This window comes from Paramisgurnus dabryanus, chromosome 10 (genome assembly GCF_030506205.2).
Source record: "Paramisgurnus dabryanus chromosome 10, PD_genome_1.1, whole genome shotgun sequence".
Lineage (NCBI taxonomy): Eukaryota > Metazoa > Chordata > Actinopteri > Cypriniformes > Cobitidae > Paramisgurnus > Paramisgurnus dabryanus.
This window is the reverse complement of record NC_133346.1, coordinates 501,407-520,756: the sequence shown is the minus strand read 5'-3', so window position 1 is coordinate 520,756 and position 19,350 is coordinate 501,407. Positions and strand designations below refer to the sequence as shown.

The 19,350-nt window shown below is 37.7% G+C and overlaps 1 protein-coding gene across 1 annotated transcript in view; it reads right to left on the bottom strand.

The window, feature by feature from the left end:
• Positions 1 to 7,980: 7,980 nt before the first annotated feature.
• The window catches only part of LOC135745987 (WD repeat-containing protein 70), a 55,931-nt gene continuing 44,561 nt past the window's right edge, over positions 7,981 to 19,350 (bottom strand). The window contains exons 14-18 of the mRNA XM_065264452.1: positions 17,931 to 18,031; positions 17,647 to 17,726; positions 15,646 to 15,762; positions 13,945 to 14,107; positions 7,981 to 8,354 (exon numbers count right to left, since the gene is read on the bottom strand). Of these exons, the coding sequence (XP_065120524.1) occupies positions 8,264 to 8,354; positions 13,945 to 14,107; positions 15,646 to 15,762; positions 17,647 to 17,726; positions 17,931 to 18,031 (552 nt within the window). The 3' untranslated portion in view covers positions 7,981 to 8,263. The remainder of the gene's footprint in view (positions 8,355 to 13,944; positions 14,108 to 15,645; positions 15,763 to 17,646; positions 17,727 to 17,930; positions 18,032 to 19,350) is intronic.

The window sequence follows — 19,350 nt, the reverse complement described above, 5'->3', positions numbered from 1 at the left end:
TCTTTGTTCAGTCGAGAAGTTTTTTTTAAGGAAGAATTTTTCTCCATATAGTGGACCTCAACAGTTTACAGTTTCAATGCATTTCAAAGACGATCCTAACCGTAAATAAGAGGCTTATCTAGAGAAACCATCATCATTTTTGCAAAAAAGTGCTTTAAAACCAAACCTTCTCATCATGAACTAGCGTGTGATCATATACGACATATGTGAAACTACTGCTTACAAAGAGGAGCGTTCAGACGTTGTTGTATGAGGAATGATACTAATTAATGTCTTTGTGTCAGTTTATTGTTTCAAATAGACCACAAGTGTGTGTTTCACAGATGTACATAATACATAAGCTGTCACATGGCTAGTGCAAGATGAGAAGTTGTGGTTTAAAAGTAGGGCCGCACGATATACTGAAAATTATTGTGATAACAGTATATGTGATATCCATATCGCAGAGAGTTGCAATAACTTAAAAGTTATTTTACGTGTCTATCATTTTTGTGTTACATGCTTAGATTGTCCATTAGACCAATCAGAAGCGGCCTTACTAAATACCCAAGTAGGTCTTATACTGTTATGCTATTGGCTAGACCGCGGGCGCAAAGGTGAACCTAGCGGCTCAAAGCTGGGAGTGGAAAATAAATACATCAGGAGTAGAGACGAGCGAGCAAAACTACAGCGTTAGCATAAATTAGATTAAATTACATCAGAAGAATTTGCATTACCTGTTTATTTCAGCATGATAATTACATAACTAAAAGATTTTGAAAAAATTGCTAATAAAAATAGCAATTCTCTAGCGAAATGATATATCGCAAGAAATATGAGTATTGCAATATTGTGCAGCCCTAATTAAAAGTACATATTTTTTTTTTTTTTGTGAAAATTCTGTTGCTTTTGCTAAATAAGACCCTTATGCTTCGATTGGGATTGTTTAGAGTTTTTTGAAGCTGCATTAAAACTGCAAACTGTTGAGATCCACTAAAGTCCACTATATGGAGAAAAATCCTGGAATGTTTTCCTCAAAAAAACTTCATTTCTTCTTGACTGAACAAAGAAAGACATCAACATCTTGGATGACATGGGGGTGAGGAAATTATGGAGATTATTTATAAAAGTGGAGTAATCCTTTAACTCCTTTCCCCTGCAGCAGGTCCGGACTCGACACTTCATAATCTCTGCTCGAAGTCATTGAAATACACGAGAGAGCTGCAAAATAATCATTATTGTAATTGATTAGAGAGTATGGAGAGTTTTCAGTAGAGAAGAGATGAATGTTTACAGTAAGCCATCATAAGAGCTTCAGTGATTGACTTGTGAAAGGTTTGTAGGTTTTCTGCGGGTGGAGTCGTGCTGAGAGACATTTCAGAGCTGTAGAAAGAGACGACGAGATCCTTCCAGCTCGACTGCCTGTAACGCATTCCTGAACGACGGCCCAGGACTCTATGGTAAACAAAAGCTGGCTGTAAATCTGGGCACCCAGAGAAAATCTTTCCATGGGACTGAAGGGGTTGTGTTGGGCTCAGAGAGATCTCGCTCTCGCTTCAGCCTGCAGCTGCATGGTGTTCGTGTCACAGATCGGAGCAGATAAAGACGATCCTAGATTACATTTAACAGCAAGAGGAGAAGTCTCAACCTCTTCACTGCTCACTGAGAAAACTAACTGTGAAATATCTGATGCAAAAAAAGGTTTCATAGTGTAAGCAACAATAGCTGAATATAAAGCCAAACAGAAGGCAGTAGATATCTCATTTAGGTTAGGCAACATTTAATGAAGCCATGATATTTACCGTTTATCTCAGTCACTTCACTGTGAAAAGTAGATTGGATTTTTTAAGTTGAATCAACTTGCAACCTTTTTTTAAACACTGTAACATTACTAAACACAAACTCAACAAAATCAAGTTGAGTTAACTTATAGTACTAGTATTACTCAGATAAACCTACTTTTCTTGGTGCAGGTAACTTATTTATGGGTTGCTACAAGTAACCTATACTCTTTTTAATTAAGTATTAGGAACTTTATGTTCTTAGTAAAATTCTTCTAATCAAATGTGAATAAACATTTTAAAGGGCAGATTCATGTTTTTTCATCTCCTTTGGTGTGTAAGTCCGTGTTAGTTCATGTTAACGATATGCAAAACGTACAAACCCCAAAGTAAACATTGTTACAAGTTAAGATCTACAACAAACACACGGGCAACAGTTTACTTCCTGTGATTGGTGATGTAGTAAAGACCCACATTATCATAATTCCTACCGCTTGGACTCACAGCCTGTAAGTTAACATTGAATTGTGAGCAAATCTTTCAAACATGGTAAAGAGCGTCACATTTGATGTCAGAGGTATTCAGGCCAATCACAACGTACAGATTAGCTGGCCAATCAGGGACAAAATCAGTGCGTTTGAGGAAGACACGGAAATCTGGAGCTACAAAAATGTACGCTATGTGGAAAATAATGTGTTTTTAATCCATAAACCATGCAAACATTGTCTTATAACAAATACACAAAATAACGTTGCTTTTAAGCAATGAAATAGGTGCACTGTAATTGAGTCCAGGTTATTACGGAAGAAAAGAAATATCTTTATTCTAAGCACTACATTGATGAACTTTACATAAAGACTTTGTCAATAACAATTACAAATTCAATTGAAGAAGAAAAAGATGGGAAGATAGATTGATTTATTACATGTCAACCAGTGTCACTTTTAACAGTGCAGTCTTAGCTATAACAACACTGTAAGAAATGAGCTGTAATTATGCATCTGGTTGCCAGTAACTTACTGTAGAAGATAAAGACTGAAAATGTTTCATGTTCATTTAACTTTGAACAAACTGTTGCCAGTAAATAACACAAATGTAAAATTTACAGTAAGTTACTGGCAGCTAGTTGCCAGTAATACCCAGTAATACTGTCATTTCTACAGAAGGTTTTTACAGTGAATGGTAACTACAAACTACTGCAGAAACTACTTTAAAGGTGTAGTGTGTAAATTTTAGAAGGATCTTTTAACAGCAATGCAATATAATATAGATAACTATGTTTTCAGTGTACTTTAAAGACCTGACAAAATGAACCGTATTGTTTTCATTATATTAGATTGAGCCGCAGGTCCCCTTACATGAAAGCCGCCATTTTGTTTCTACAGTAGCCCTACACGGACAAACTGCTCTACAAAGTGCATGACTATGTTGTCTCAAACAGTGACATGTCTGTCCTGTGACGGCTACCGTAGCTCCTTTATGTGCTTCGAAAGGGAGGGGTGCAATACCTAACGTCACCACTAAAATCTACACACTGCACCTTTAAACCTCAAAGATACATGAACATTAAACACAACCAAGTCTTTCTTATTAGTTAAAAACACATGAAATAATGTTTCATTTCAAATGTTTCTGTTTTGGACATATGCAAATCCTTTGATAATCATGCAGATAATTTTTTACAATTTTCTGCTGTTTACGTTGTTTGCTACACTATTAATTGCTTTTGCAAATTTCATTACAATACATTATAATGGTTTCTATTGAATAATCTTACACCTCAAAACATTTAAGAATTAGATCATCGTAAAATTGTTGACATTTGTGTCACAATCTGTCAAATTTTGAAATTTTTATTTGTACTGTATTTTTTTCTCAAAATCACAATGCATGCCATTTGTTTACAGAATAAAGGTGAAAAGTTTACATCAGAAAATACTGACACATGTTGTGTAAACTTATTGACAACATGGCTACATGGAAACATTTTGTTCAAAAACTTGCCATTATAATGAGACTGACATGTTCACTGACGTAAAAATGTACTTTTGAGAAATTAACAAGGATTTTGCAGGACATCCATGATGTGGTGCAGTTTGTACAAATAGTTTTGAAAAAGCACGCATTATGTTGCGAATGATTCGAGAAATGCTTCAACGTGACTGAAAAAAAAACTTTAATAAAAGAGATACCTGTGTAATACTTAATACTTATTCATTGTTCAGTGAGAAAAATGTTTAGAAATTCTTGTGTATAAGATTTGTGTCAAAAAGACAACACGTGTCTATCTCTGACAACTGTGCAGAAGATGCATAAAATCTCTGCCGCCTTTTTCTTACAAAGCAGATCAGCTCCAGAAACATAACTGTCTGCCATTTAAAGTACAACATGAAAACAAGCTGCAGATATACGATCCAATGACAGCCCCTATTGACTTATAGGGGTTCAAGCTCACGCCCTCACAACTAAAGCTGGAGATGAACAAACTAGGCATGGATGAGTTGTGACATCATCCGATCCGGCATTCCAACATTCCGCAGCGAGTAACAGACACTGGAGCGGCCGGAGCGCTCCTGACATCAGCACTCAGAATAGGCTGAATGGATTAGACCACAACACCACATAAGCTTGGCCACCTCACAATTCATTACCTGCTTCTAAAACTTTCATTGATGATTTGCTTTCCAGGGTTTTGGGGGCCGTAGCCTGGATCTCAGGCGTGGGACAGATATCCGGTCCGGTGGATTATATCTATTCGGAGATCCGAAAACATGCCAGAAATGTTGGGAAATCCCTGCACACATCTAAGCAGGACAGAGCCCGGACGCTTGAGGCTTAAACGGAGAGACGTCCATTAGAGGAACTTTGAGAAAGCGATCGTGTTTCAAGATCACGTCTCCAGTTTTAAAGAAGAGAAAATGTCCTGTAGGTTAGCCAGAGGGTAAATACCATTGGGTTGTAATGAGCGGAGACATTTAATCCACATATACTGCGGTGGCCACCTCATTCTTAAACACTATCATCATCATCTACCAACAGTTATAGATATCACCGTATGCAGGTCATCTAAAATTAGATGTTTACTATCATCTGAGGTCCATACTGCACAAGTCAGCAAAAATAATCATCATAATCTAATTTAATTTATTTAATAATCGAATAAATGATCTTTGCTTTTAGTGTTTCATATGGAAATCTAGTTAACTCGGGAAACTTTAACATCAAAGAGATTATTTTGACGTTTTAAACGGGGCATATCATGAAAATCTGACTTCATGTTTAAGTGCTATAATTGTGTCCCCATTGCTTCTATCAACCTAGAAAATGTGATAAAGATGAACTAAGATAACCAAGTTTTGGTAAACCATTTTCTGCAAGCATGTGAAAAAATAGCTCATTGAAAGGGGATCTTATTATAATAATACCACCCCTTAAGTAAGGGACAATGTAGAGGCAGCCGGTAGTTATTAGGAAATAAGCCCCGACAGTGTGATCAGGACCCGACGCGAAGCGGAGGGTCTTGTATCACACTGAAGGGGCTTATTTCCCAATAACTACCGGCTGCCTCTACATTATCCCGCTTATTACACGGCTACTTGCCACATAAGAAAAAAAACTGGACATGAATATGAATTTTGAAACATTTTATTGGCATATTTGTTTTAAATTAACATTTTTATCCTTCCGCGAAACTTTGCACAGATGCATAAAATGATCGTAATACCTTATTAAGATCCTCTGCTTCATACTTCTCTGTCTCCATTTTTTTCTCTTTTAGCCAGTCTTTGAGAAGTTTTAATGCCCATTCTGTATTTTTTTGTGTGTTGGCTTCGTAGCTGTCATGCTCTATTTTGTCAAGTTCAGTCTCAGTAAGCTGTCTGTGTCTTGTTGTGGTTGTCGAGTGTTTGTCACAAGATGGCGCCAAACAGACAGTAATCTTTATTGATCTTTATTGGCGCGGAGCGATTTTACTCGTGTAAGTAGTCCGGCTATGCGTTATTATTTTGGAGCGGTTATTATTTGAAAAGAACGAACCTGCAAATGTCTCAACTGACCAATCAGAATCAAGCATTCCAGAGAGCCGTGTAATAATCTGCACTATCCAACTACGACTGCAACTACGAGAGAGCGAGCGAGCGAGAAAATAATTGACATCACAACTGAGTTTTAATTTCAACAAACCACCATTATGGTGATCAATGTTTGCATTATCAGCTCATTTGCATTTTAAAGGACACACCCAAAAACAGCAAATTTTTGCTCAAATCTACAAAGTATCAATTTTAACATCTTATAATAAATCTTTAAAAAGTCTCATAATGACTTCTTTAAAGAGCCCCTATTGCGTTAACAATGTTATTGTGTATTTGCTATAATACGATGTGTTTGCGTGTTTCTGGTTAAAAACACACTATTTTCCGCATACTGTGCATTATTGTTGCTCCTCTATGCCCTGCCTCCCTGAAACGCATTGATTTTGTACAAAGCTCATCTTTCGGAAAAGCCCTGTGCCTCCGATTGGCCAGCTAACCAGAACTTTGTGATTGGTTCAAAACTCGTGTTTGAATCATGGTTTAATCAGTAGTAAATATTTTAAATATGAAAACTTCAACTACTTACAGGCTGTGAGTCAGAAGTGGGAGGAGTTATGATAATGAGTGTCGCGTCCAGAAAGTAAACTGTTGCCTACAATCTTTGTGTTTGATGTGGTCCTAGAAAAGAAATGTATGTTTTAAAAGGTTCTGCCTCATGCACAAAGATGTTAAAATAAGAATGTTTGGTATACACTGTGACCAGTGATGGGAATAACGGCGTAATAAGTAATTGGCGTTAGTAACTGCGTTATTTTTTTCAGTAATGAGTAATCAAATAAATTACTGTTTCCCCCGTTATAACGCCGTTATCGTTGCTGACATTAAAATGCTGCGCATTACTAAAATTGATCTAACTGTAGTGATTTTCACCCGCGTATGCTCACTCTCTCAGCCAAACACTGATTTTCTCTTGTGTGTGTGTTGGGAGAAACATAACTGATGCTGATTGGTGTGTCTGTGTGTTAGAGGGGGTGGGAGAACCACATAGCTGATGGTGATTGGCTTAGTCTCCAACGTTAGCCAACCAAAGGCAGAGTTCACAAACAGGCACGCCCACTCGCACAGTCCGACTAAGAGTCTGAGCGAGCGAGCAGTGTAAAAAAGTCTGAGCAACTTTGTCGCTAGATTTAGCAACTTTCTATCACTTTAGCGACTTTATAGGACAAATCTAGCTATCTTTTCTGGCGTGGTTGGAGACATTTGTAGACTGACATGAAAATACGCGTCATTTTCTCTTCTCAACGAGCAGCGGTGCTGCTGATGACTGTGCCCCATCTCAAAGCACTGACAGGCCCGGTCATCGCGCATCAATCACTCCGAAAACACCGGCGACAGGGCGAAGGACATATACAACAAGCTCAAAGGTAGCGATCGCAAACACGAAGTATAAAGCACTACTTTTCCATTGTTGAGGTGAAAGGCAATAATGTTTGTGTAATGTGCAACTTATGCCCATGAAGAAAAAGTCTCTCCACGTCTGTGGCAAGTAATTCTGATCTAATAAAGCACCTCAAATCGTCACATGCTGCCAAAAAATTTGTTATTTCTCTTTAGTATTCATTTTAGTCATTTAACATATTTAATTTGTAAGGGGTATTCAAGTTATTTGAAATATTAGATTTTTTTAAGTAACGCAGTAATTACTTTTCCTGGTAATTAATTACTTTTATAATAATGTAACGCAGTTACTAACTCAGTTACTATTTGTCAGAAGTAATTAGTAACTATAACTAATTACTTTTTTAAAGTAACGTTCCCAACACTGACTGTGACACTGTTAACATACTAGATAAGATTACATTTTACTGAATCTTATGCTCAGTTTTCATTTTAATTATTAGCCGATTAAGTTATTTTGGTTTGATGCCTAATTTCATTTTTCCAAATAAACTATTTTGAATTCAAACAATATCTGGAGGACCTTCAGTAATACCAACACAGATCACCTGCTGAACACCAATAAAATAAAATAAAAATCACTGTATTAAAGTAAATAAACAGCATTGAGATAAGAACTGTGATCTGTTTGTGTTTGTCAGATGTAATAAGACCCTTTAAACCTGAAGTCTTAATAACCTGAAAATTTGCAAGAAAATGAACGAGTTTCAGAAAATACGTCAAGACTCTCAGTGTGTTTGCCATGATAAACTTCACTCTGGCCAAACATTGTGTTTATTTTTTATAAAAAAAAGGCAAAAATACAACAGGATAATAAGAGAAATGATAATAATAAATCTACAGTCTGCTCATACAGAACACTGAAACTCTTACTCAATATTTCATGATCTCCTGCTTATATTCAGACGTATAAATGTCTTTATTCACACACAAACGACTAATGTAAGATTGAAAGACTGACATATTAAATACTGAGAAAGTAAAGCTCTCAAACTAGAAGAATAAATCTCCTCAGATCTTGCGTTTCTTCCATTCTGGCTGATCTTTGTCAGCCTCATCTTCCTCTTCTTCCTCCTCAGCAAACAACGGCTCTGGCTGCGTCCTGTCCAGAGAAACACAAACAGCTGCTTTGTAACCACGTGAAAAAATTTCATTTGACTACCAAAATCTTTTTTTAGGAGAAACAGCATATTACATGAAGTAAAACATGTAGAATAATGAAAGGGAGGGAGAGAGAGAGAGATGTGGGGGGTGAGGAGTGATTGACAGTGCAGGGATTAATCTATTTCCTTACTTTCATTTGAACACTGTACTCGATGATTAAAATACAACATCTGCTGTGTGTTCAGTCATAAATGTGTACACACACGAATGCACGCAAACACAGACACACACAAACACAACCTTGACTTTTTTACCGTAAGTGAAACGGTAAATATATAATAAAATATTAAATATTAAAAATGTTTTACATCACATATGGTACAGTAATGTTTACTGTATATAGAAACAACTGTAACACTGCATAAGCCAATCAGCAACAAAGCTTTTGTCTAATAAAAACTCTTAATCTTCTGTCTCTCAGTCTAAAGAGACTTCATCTTACTGCTTTCCTATAATAAATCACTTTACTGTTGCTTTTCTAAGTCACTTTCATCTTCTAAATGAAAATGTGTACATCATGTACCAGAAACATCTAGACAATCATAAGACACAAACTGAGATCTTCATCTGCATGCACAAACCATCTACTCGTGTGTGTGTGTGTGTGTGTGTGTGTGTGTGTGTGTGTGTGTGTGTGTGTGTGTGTGTGTGCGTGCGTGCGTGCGTGCGTGCGTGCGTGCGTGCGTGCGTGCGTGCGTGCGTGCGTGCGTGCGTGCGTGTGTGTGTGTGTGCGTGTGTGGACACCTGAAGACAGCAATTACAGCAACACAAGAGCAGTGAGCATCAGATGATGAGGATGATTTGTGTTTCAGAGGTCTCATTAGTGTCACATGTGTTGTAATTGAGCTCAAGTCTCTTCTAATGATGTGGATTCAGTTACAAACCACAAACACAACAACATTTTCATTAATTCAGTGCCAAACTAGATGAGGATCACATCACATTTTATCACAAATCACTGTAGAAAAACTGTTCTTTCATAGGGGTTCACAAACTTTTTCTTGCCACTGTAAAACCTAAATGTTATTTTATTCATATGAAGAAAAAAAAACTACATTTACAATCATTGCTTGCCAGAATATTCATTAGCTTTTTGTCAATCTACAAAGAACTTGATGTATATAACACCTAAAAATGACTTTAATTGGTAACTTACTTGGAATATTTATTTAAAGTGCTTTTCACTTAGACATTTAAGTTGAAATAAAAATTTTCGGTCTTTCCAATGGAAGTAATTTTTATACTATAAATTAGTAAAGATATAAAAGAAAACTAAACTAATAGTGAAATGTAAACTAGTTAAAAAAATAGAAATACGTAGAAAAAAAACTTTCAACTATAAAAAATAAATTTCCTTACATTTTTAAGTATAATAAACTCATCAATAACAAGTCATTTCAACCCTCGTTTTTAATCTTCACTAGTTAAAATAACTTATAAGAACACATTTGATGGCTAATTCAACTTTATTTTATAAGACAGAGCAACTCACCACTAGTAAGGATTAAAAATGAAGGGTAAAATCCAAGTTGATTCTATTTAAGTGCAAAACATTTTTTACAGTACAACAATGAAATTCAAATGAGAAAGATGCGGCGCTGCCTGATCTTCAGACAAACCTCACATTCATCATTCCTGTCCAATTCAATCACAGGATTTAATATGAGAAAGCTTTGATCTCATGATGAACAGGTTCAGTTTGATTCAGCTGAACGGACACAAAACAGATTCATGTCTCTACATCCAGATGATACACAGAAGAATAAGATCTCAGTACTGTAATGAACTGAAAGCTCCTGTACCGTATATACGACTGGAACGTAAATACAAACCCACGACAGATGCATCTGCTTACAGTCTGTGAAGTCACTTTCTCTTTTACTGCTTGTAAACACAACATAAAACTGGGATTTCCTTATCCATTAAAATTCCATAGACTTTTCATGGAGTCCCTCCTCCCATGACAGCTCGTGTAAACGGAAGGTCTTATTTTAGTATTTTGTCAAAACACAGGAATAGGGAATAGCTGGGATTAGTTTAGCATAGAGAGGTGGGGTCAAGCAATTTTTTATCAGAGCTTCTTAGTTATTTTAGTCCGTCAGAGTGATCCATGCGAGTAAAGATTACGCAGACTTTTACCTTCTGTAAAAAGGTCCAGAAAAATAACCTTGGGTAAAACTAATACTGTACGAATAGACCAGCTGTAAATATTTTGTCATTTCCTGTCATTTTGCAGGTTTTTTTTTAAATACGGAAGCGCCTGAAGAAGGATTCACTTGCGTTTTTGGTGAAGGAACAAGTCAGTAGTTGAGTCTCTTTTTCAGTTTTTCCCAATCCCCAAAATCTTTAGCTACTTTTGGACATTTACTTACAATAATTCGATAAATGTGTTTCCATATTGTGTGGTTATGCCAACCCAATCTCAAGACAAGTCGTGGTATAGGGGTATTTTTGTACATGTAGAAACTAATATATCCTAACCCAAACCCCCTAACCTAACGCCAGGGAGGTGACGGTGCTGCGTAATTGAGTTGTTTTGAATGTTTTACTGAGATTTCTAATCTACTGCGAATTTGGCCTTCAATATTACAGATGTCCTGTGTTAAAGTTGCATTACTCCATGTACCCAGTAAAACTAATCCCATACGAACAGTGCTTTAGACACAGACAGACATTTCTGTATGGACTTTTAAAGAGAACATCTCACAAGATTTTTTAAGGATTTTTTAAGGTGTAAAATAAAGTACATATGTGAAGTTTTAGCTCAAAATACCCCACAGATAATTTATTATAACATGTTAAAATGACAATTTGTAGGTGTGAGCAAAAATGTGCTGTTTTTGGGGTGTGTCCTTAAAAATGCAAATGAGCTGATAATGCAAACACTGATCACCATAATGGTGGTTTGTTGAAACTGAAACTCAATTGTGCTGTCAATTATTTTTTCTCTCTGCACTAAATGGCAGTGCCGTGGTTGGATAGTGCAAATTAAGGGGCGGTATTATTATAATACGATCCCCTTCTGACATCACAAGGGGAGCCAAATTTCAATGAGCTATTTTTTCACATGCTTGCAGAGAATGGTTTACCAAAACTAAGTTACTGGGTTGATCTTTAACACATTTTCTAGGTTGATAGAAGCAATTATAGCATAAAGAAAAATAAAAAAGATTAGGACTTCCACGACATGCACACTTACGCACCATTTAAAAATATAGCAATGCCAAAATACAAACAATGTAGAATATGTTGAATACAGCGTGCGTCTCCCTAAGACTGTAAACGGGTCGGGCGCACCAGATAACACGTCAGCAGCATCATACGTTAGCAGCGTCACGGCAGTGTGGTGAACGCAGATTCACAACAGACCCGGAAGAGAAGACAATGCTGAATAAAGGGATCATTTTTGTTATTTTTGGACCAAAATGTATTTTCCAAACTGATCCACTGATGTCACATGGACTAATTTGATGATGTTTTTATAACCTTTCTGGACATGGAGAGTAAACAATACATAAATTTTCAATAGAGGGCCAGAAAGCTCTCGGACTAAAACATCTTAAACTGTGTTCTGAAGATAAACGGAGGTCTTATGGGTTTGGAACGACATGAGGGCAAGTCATTAATGACAACATTTTCATTTTTGGATGACCTAACCCTTTTTACCTTAATGGTAATGATGAAGTTTTATGTTTGTGCAACAAAACTTTCAAAGATTAACGTACAGCCCTGTGTTTAGTGAATGTGAGTTCACAAAGCTGTCCTGCAGAAAAACCACAGGTGGACGTCTACAGACGCTCTCCAATAACGTTTGCCAACCACAAAATGTCACAATACCTTCTCTTCATTTCTAACACTACAGATCTGTTTAAAACTGTGTGATCTGATGTCTACATAGACACAAACAGCATCATGAGGGATATTGTATGTTATATACATAGATGGCTCACTAGATAAATAAAGAAAGAGGAAATATCTGCGGTTTTATCATTTAAGCTGAACATTTTCTCAGTGTTAAGTGTAAAAACTGTCATAATATTTTATTAAGTAAAGCAATTTTTGTTTTACAATTTTGCCTCAAGTGCAGTAAAATGAAAACTGAACAGTATGTGGTGTAATGTGAGGTCTTGTGTTTAAACATTCATGTCTCTGTTAGTTGAGGTGTGATACACACATGTAACTTATACTGCAAACACACACCTGTCTCTGTCATCACAAGACTCTGGTTTCTGTCTGATGTGTTACCTGTGCACCTGCCAGCTGGCGAGAGGAAGTTTCCATACGGCAATCAATTCAATACAGAAAATATCAATGAACCGCACTAATGCCGTGTCTGAAACCGCTCCCTCCTTCACTCATTCCCTATATTTGAGTCCACTACATGGGGAAGAAGTGAGTAAGTGATTTTGGACACTGACGTAAATACCATGACTTATCAGAGATCCATCATAAACCCTTACACCTTACATCTGTGTAGCTTTATGTATTGTACAGTGAAACATTAAAGTTTACTTTCTGACTGTGTGTTCATTCCAGACGCGAATAAATCAAGCTATTTGAGTGTAGTTGGACGCTTCAACATTTTGAGTTAGCTTGCTTCATTCGCATATGAAATTCAGATGTGAATACACTCAATTTGCCGGCTTTAGCCAGCTTGTAGTCTCAATATTTATATATATTCGCATCTGGTGTGAACGCACAATTACTGTTTGTCACATTTGTCATGTTTATTGTGATAATAAAGAGAACAAAACAACTGCTTGTCATATTTATTTAGTATATTATACTTATTTATTATATTGAATAAAATATGTATCATATTTTAAATAAAAGTTATCGCAATTATTTTTTAATTTGTTTATTTAAGAAAAAGTACCTGACGACAAGAACTAACAAAAGGGAAACGGGAAAAAAAAGGGAAAACTAACAAAATTTGTGTTGTTCACTGCCAGTTACATGTTTGTCTCCTGTTGTATCATGGGAAATAGTGAGCGAGTGTACATCAAATGTACCAGTCAGAGTGCATTGTGGGTAAAAAGTAGTGAACAAATGTAGGGAATGAAGTTGTTCATTCAGGTTTCGAACAATGGTACAAAATGGCAGACGCCAAATATAGTGTACTATAGACGTTTTCATCGGACGCATGTGCGGTTACGCGATACGTGTCTAGTCCGAACTTCCGGTTTCAGTTTTTTATGCTCTGACTAGTTGCTAAACTGAACTCTTGAACAAATGCCTCTTTGAAAATATAAAAAAATTTCGGTTCCTATGTAATCTACGTGTTGGTTATTTTGCTTCTCATATAAATAACTTTAAAAGGACCTTGTTGTTATTTATTCTTAGCAAAGTTTACCAAAAGTTACGTATTGACCACAAAGCCCCTTGTTTATGTTGTTACTGCTTAAACCGTCTATATAGCATAAAGGGAGTGGTTTCGTGGACAGCCTCAATCTGTGCATGAATTATGTCTATGATGTAGATGTAGAATCAGATCATGTGTTTGTTCTACTCTTATTCGGTCTACTTACGCTTCATAAGCCGGTGCGATCCAGTACGGGTTTTCAGCAGCTTCTCTGGCGTGACGCAGGATGGCCTCTCGGGGGTTGCTGTCGTCGGTTTTGTCCAGCGCGATGTTTTTTACAATGAAAGAGGACAACGTGCCACCGTGAGCAGCAACGCGACCACCCCTACCTGCTCCAAAACAAAACAAAACATCAGCAAACACAGAACGGCACAGCACTGCTATAAACACAAACCACAACATTCCCAGAACGCCTGGGAAAAACTTACAAATCTTTGGAAAACACGGGCCTCTCTCGCTTACACATACACACGAAAATGTTAACAAAACATCCTCCGGCGTGCAGGAACAGTATATTTATGTTGGATTTAAACACACAGAGATGATAAAAGATGACGAGCTGTGGTGAGTAAATCTTTAATGACTGAAAGCTTTGGTGTGATTCGGTTTAAGACATTGAGAAATCCAGATGATCACTTTTGCTTCTCAGTCAGGTTTATAATGTAATCGTATGATGTGTTTACTCAAAGCCCTGCTGTAGTCTGGGATAGAGAGAGAGATCATAGAGATCCTGAGGGCAGGTATAGATATAATCAACATACACAGATAACAACAGCCAGGTGTGTGAGACTGCTCATGTGATTATGACCTTCAGTAAAGCTGATTAGAACGAATAAATCAGTTTGACTAATTATAACATAAGTGGATAACTATAACAAATCTCACAAGAATTTAACAATGATAAGACAGTCGCATCATGTGACATTGCGTACTTTGCGTTTTACATCATTACGCCAATTCTACGTCATTGCACATGCACATAATTATGCTACAAACTCCCGTCCAGTAGGCGGCAAAAATGTACCTTTAAGTGTGTTTGCCACAACCGCCATTAAAAAAGAAAAGAAAAGAAGAAGACTGCACATGCGCAGAGTGTCCCAGTTTCAGTCATAGATATGTATAAAGGCTAGATGTCTCACCAACTGAGTGGAACGTCCGCATTTGGCGGCCATCTGACCACAGGCAGCTCGCTCACTCGTAGCATTGAGTTTTAATGATGCAGGTACTTTTAAATGACCATAACTTGCTCAATTTTATAACAATTTTCAAACAGTTTGATTTGTTATAAACGTCAAAAACACAGGACACTGCATACTTATACTAAAAAAAAAATTTCATGAAACATGTTAAAGCATCCAGAATTATAGCCACGTTAATAATGTTTGTAAGAAACCAAACTGTTTGAAAATCTGTATTTAGCAAGTTATGGTCATTTAAAAGTAACTGCATCATTAAACACAATGCTACGAGTGAGCGAGCGCCCTGTGGTAAGATGGCCGCCAGGTGATGACGTTAGGGACTCCGCCGTAACACATCTAGCCTTTATACATATCTATGGTCCCAAGTGTTTAAATGTCCTTTAAACAGATTACAAAAGATATAAACCAATCCTCTCAAACCCATTCTTTTTATTCTGATTGAGGTGTTTACATTGAGCATTTTCATTCTGATTGAACATTTAAACCGATTGTCCATGTAAATGCAGCTATTGTAAGAAACGACTGAAATGAATGAGACCAAACTGGTAGTTTTTTTGGTAATTTAATTCTATGTAATAATTTAGCTTTCGTTGCAAGCAACCTTAATAAAGTCACGTGATATCAGTCTGAAGCGTGCTCTTATGAGTGTGAGGTGTACAGTACATCACCTGGGCCGGAGACGGGTGGTTCTGGTTTGTGACTCTTGACGGGGTCCAGACGGTCTTTCTCTAACTGTTTCCTGGTGCTGCGCTGTCGGGCCTCGCGGAACATGGGCAAAGCATGAGCTGTTAACAGACACACAAACACTTAGGTATACTACACAATACTCACTACTACACTCTTCACAACATCATAGCAACCACTGAGCATTCGAACACGTTTGTATTTACTTTTGATTAAGCTGCGCACATTTCAGTTTGTCAAACACACAACCAAAATAAATGTTGGAATAGGGTCAATGTGTGTGTGTGTTTTACTCCAGGCACACAGGAGATGCTCTCCATATAGGAAAGATGAAGTGTTTTTCCATTCACGAGTTCTGTTGTCACTGTGTTAACTTGACTTGTGCACGCTACATTAAGCAAAAAGGTTAACGGTGACATTCTGCCCGTTTTTTTCTCAATGGACCATCATTCTGAGTCCTGCCACCTCATGTTTTCCATCGCTATCTGTGAGATACGTCACTCAACGAGCAGAGAGCCGGACCTATCGTCTCACCGGCGTGGGTCACGTGATGAATGCTAATCAGCACTCGCGTTACGGTGGACGGCTCCTAATGGGAGAGCTGTGTCGAGGGTCTTTAAGTGCATTTGAATCTGGGATTTACCAGAGTACAGCGGGCAATCACGCGCTCGGGGTCAGGTGTGGACAGCTCTGCCGTGACTGGCGCTCTCATGGCAGAAGCGTGGATGATAGAGTGACACACGCTAATGGCTTCGTGCCCCGCGGGTGATCGGCAGCAATCCGATGGAAAGCACTTACAGTCTGGTTAATGGGTCTGTGACAACGCTTAATGCAGGATGGCACTGCTCGGTTCAGAAAAGGGCAAAATTATCAGACGTGATGTCTTGGGCTCTTATCATACAGGGTTGTGTGCACATGTGCCTAAAGGTTTATTGGCAGGGCATTCCACTACCATTGCAAAAGTAATGGTCTCAAATCCCAGGCAAAACACATACTGATAAATGTAAAAACATACTTAAATAATAGATCTTGAACACACTGTAGGTCGCCTTATATAAAAGTGTCTGCCAAATATATTTATGTAAATGCATGAATGCATGTGTGTGTGCAGTAATGATTGTTCTAAATTTAAAATTTTACCTAAATGTGTCATTTAGCAGATGCTTTTATCCAAAGTGATTAAAGCACATTTTAACATGTGCATACCAACGTAGAGTGAGTGTTGAATGTATGTAACTCCGCTGATCGCATGTGACAGCACTGACCGTATGTAACAGCGTTAACCGTATGTAATAGCGTTAACCATATGTAACAGTGTATGTAACAGAGTTGACCGTATGTGACAGTGCTGAACTATGTAACAGTGCTGACCATATGTAACAGCGTTAATCGTATGTAACAGCGTTAACCGTATGTAACAGCGTTAACCATAGGTAACAGCGTTAACCATAGGTAACAGTGCTAACCCTATGTAACAGCATTGACCGTTTTATAACAGCGTTGACTGTATGTATAATGTTGACCGGATGTAACAGCGTATGTAACAGCATAAACAGCGTATGTAACTGCATATGTAACAGTGCTGACCATATGTAACAGCGTTTACCATTAGTAACAGCGTTGACAGCTCTGACCGTATATAACATCATTGGCGCATGTATAATGTTGACTGTATGTAACAGCGTTGACCGTATGTATAATGTTGACCGTATGTAACAAAGCTGACCATATGTAACAGTGCTGACCATATGTAATAGCATTGACAGCATTGACTGTATGTAACACAGTTGACTGTATCTAACAGCATTGACGTATGTAACAGCGTTGACTGTATGTATAGTGTTGACCCTATGCAACAGAACTGGCAGTCATGCACAAAGACTCTGTTTCTGCAAATAAAAAAAAATCACCCACATATATGCAAGTATACAGATATGCGTATATTTATGTATTTTATATGTTGAGTATATATATTTTGTACTCACGGGTGATGATGTAATCCTGCGTCAGCGTCTCTGCATGTTTGTCTTTCATCTTACTCTTCACCACACATAACTTTGCACCTCTGAGGATCAAATACATTCACAATTGAGATTTAAGCTTCTAAAAGCATCACCGAGTCGTTTAGTTGTTTCCACCATGTCAGAAGTAAATGTTATCAAGTGTCCTGTTAATCAAGTTATGTGTGACAAAAGTGAGTTATTGAACAAATACATGTATGGATTGAGGTGTTTGAATGTAAGGACAGTTTGTGAAGGGATGTGTGTACCTCTGACTCTTCACTGGGTCATAATAGACTTTGGCCAGACCGTTCCCCGTTCCAACCATGATCTGATTTAACTTGGGATGCCAAAGACAGCGAACGACACTCTGAAATAACACCAGACGAGAGGACGCAGACGGTGAGACAGAGTCAGGAATCATTTAAATCAACATTAACCAACTGCAGAGAGAAAAACACAGAGTCAGAATAAAAACAAGTCTGTGTGAGACTCTGATATCTGTTGTGTGTGTGTATTGCTGAGCAGAGGTGAGAGAATGAAGCGATGTTCTCACTGCTCTACAGTTGACTATATTTGGCTCTTGACTTGAGGTCTGGATCACAAAGACTCAATGCGACAAATGGGCCGCTGCCAGGGATGAGTGTATCTGTGCGCGTGTGGGTTTGTGCTGGAATAATACACAGGGAAAAACATCTGACACTACGAATGTGGGTGAGGTTTCACACACAAAAAAACTGTACAGCATTTGAGAAAATTTGGCATTATATGTAACAGCGTTACACTAACCTTCATGTCATTGCAAAGCACAGAATCAGATCCTTTAAAATTTATATTAGTTGCCTACTTGCATGCAAATGCTAAATAAAAACAAAAATAATGAATTCCTGAGATGGAAACATGTTTATTATGCACAGCAAGTAATAGACCATCATAGCCACAAAAGTAATCTGGCCTGATTTTAACCAGACAGATCTTGCTGTCTATGAAGTGTACATACTGTACTCCTGCACACAGATCGGTAAAAAACTACGAATGCGTGCAAGGGGAACGAAAGCTGCTTAGCCTCCAGCTGTTCAGCGTTTCTAAACCCTGAGCTCCGTCTCTGCCCACAATCCACCAGCCGGACTCAGTAAAGTCTGCCTGACCTAGAATACGGCTTTACGCGGTCTGATCGTAGAGGAGGTGTCTCAATGAGTTCAGTCCTTATTAACTTAACTGGATGTTCGTAGGTTAATCCATCTCTGTGGGCATGTGGTGGAATAATTGATTATTTAGAAAGACCTGGAATGCATGTTATCCCTCAGCAGGACACTAGATTACCCTGATGATATGTGTGTTAGCAAAATTCTGGGAATTTTGGAAACTTTCCATGGAAATTACACAGGAATATAAGGTAATTGTGGCACATGGATGAAGACGAGTCTGATGTCGAGGAAGCTATTGGCATGTGATATAGTTTGTGAAATCAGAAATTTGTACAAATAATTTCCTTTAAGTCCTTAAGTGAATTTAAAATTCTTGACAAATGTAGTCAAAAACAAATCAAATGCAGCAGAAATCTGTTTCGGCCCCGCACGGTACGACTTGGACTCTATGGACGCTGAAAATAGCAGTGATATACCGGCCCCAACATGAATCTCTGTAATCCTGTTTACCTCCAGAGACTTAAATCACGGGACAGAACGT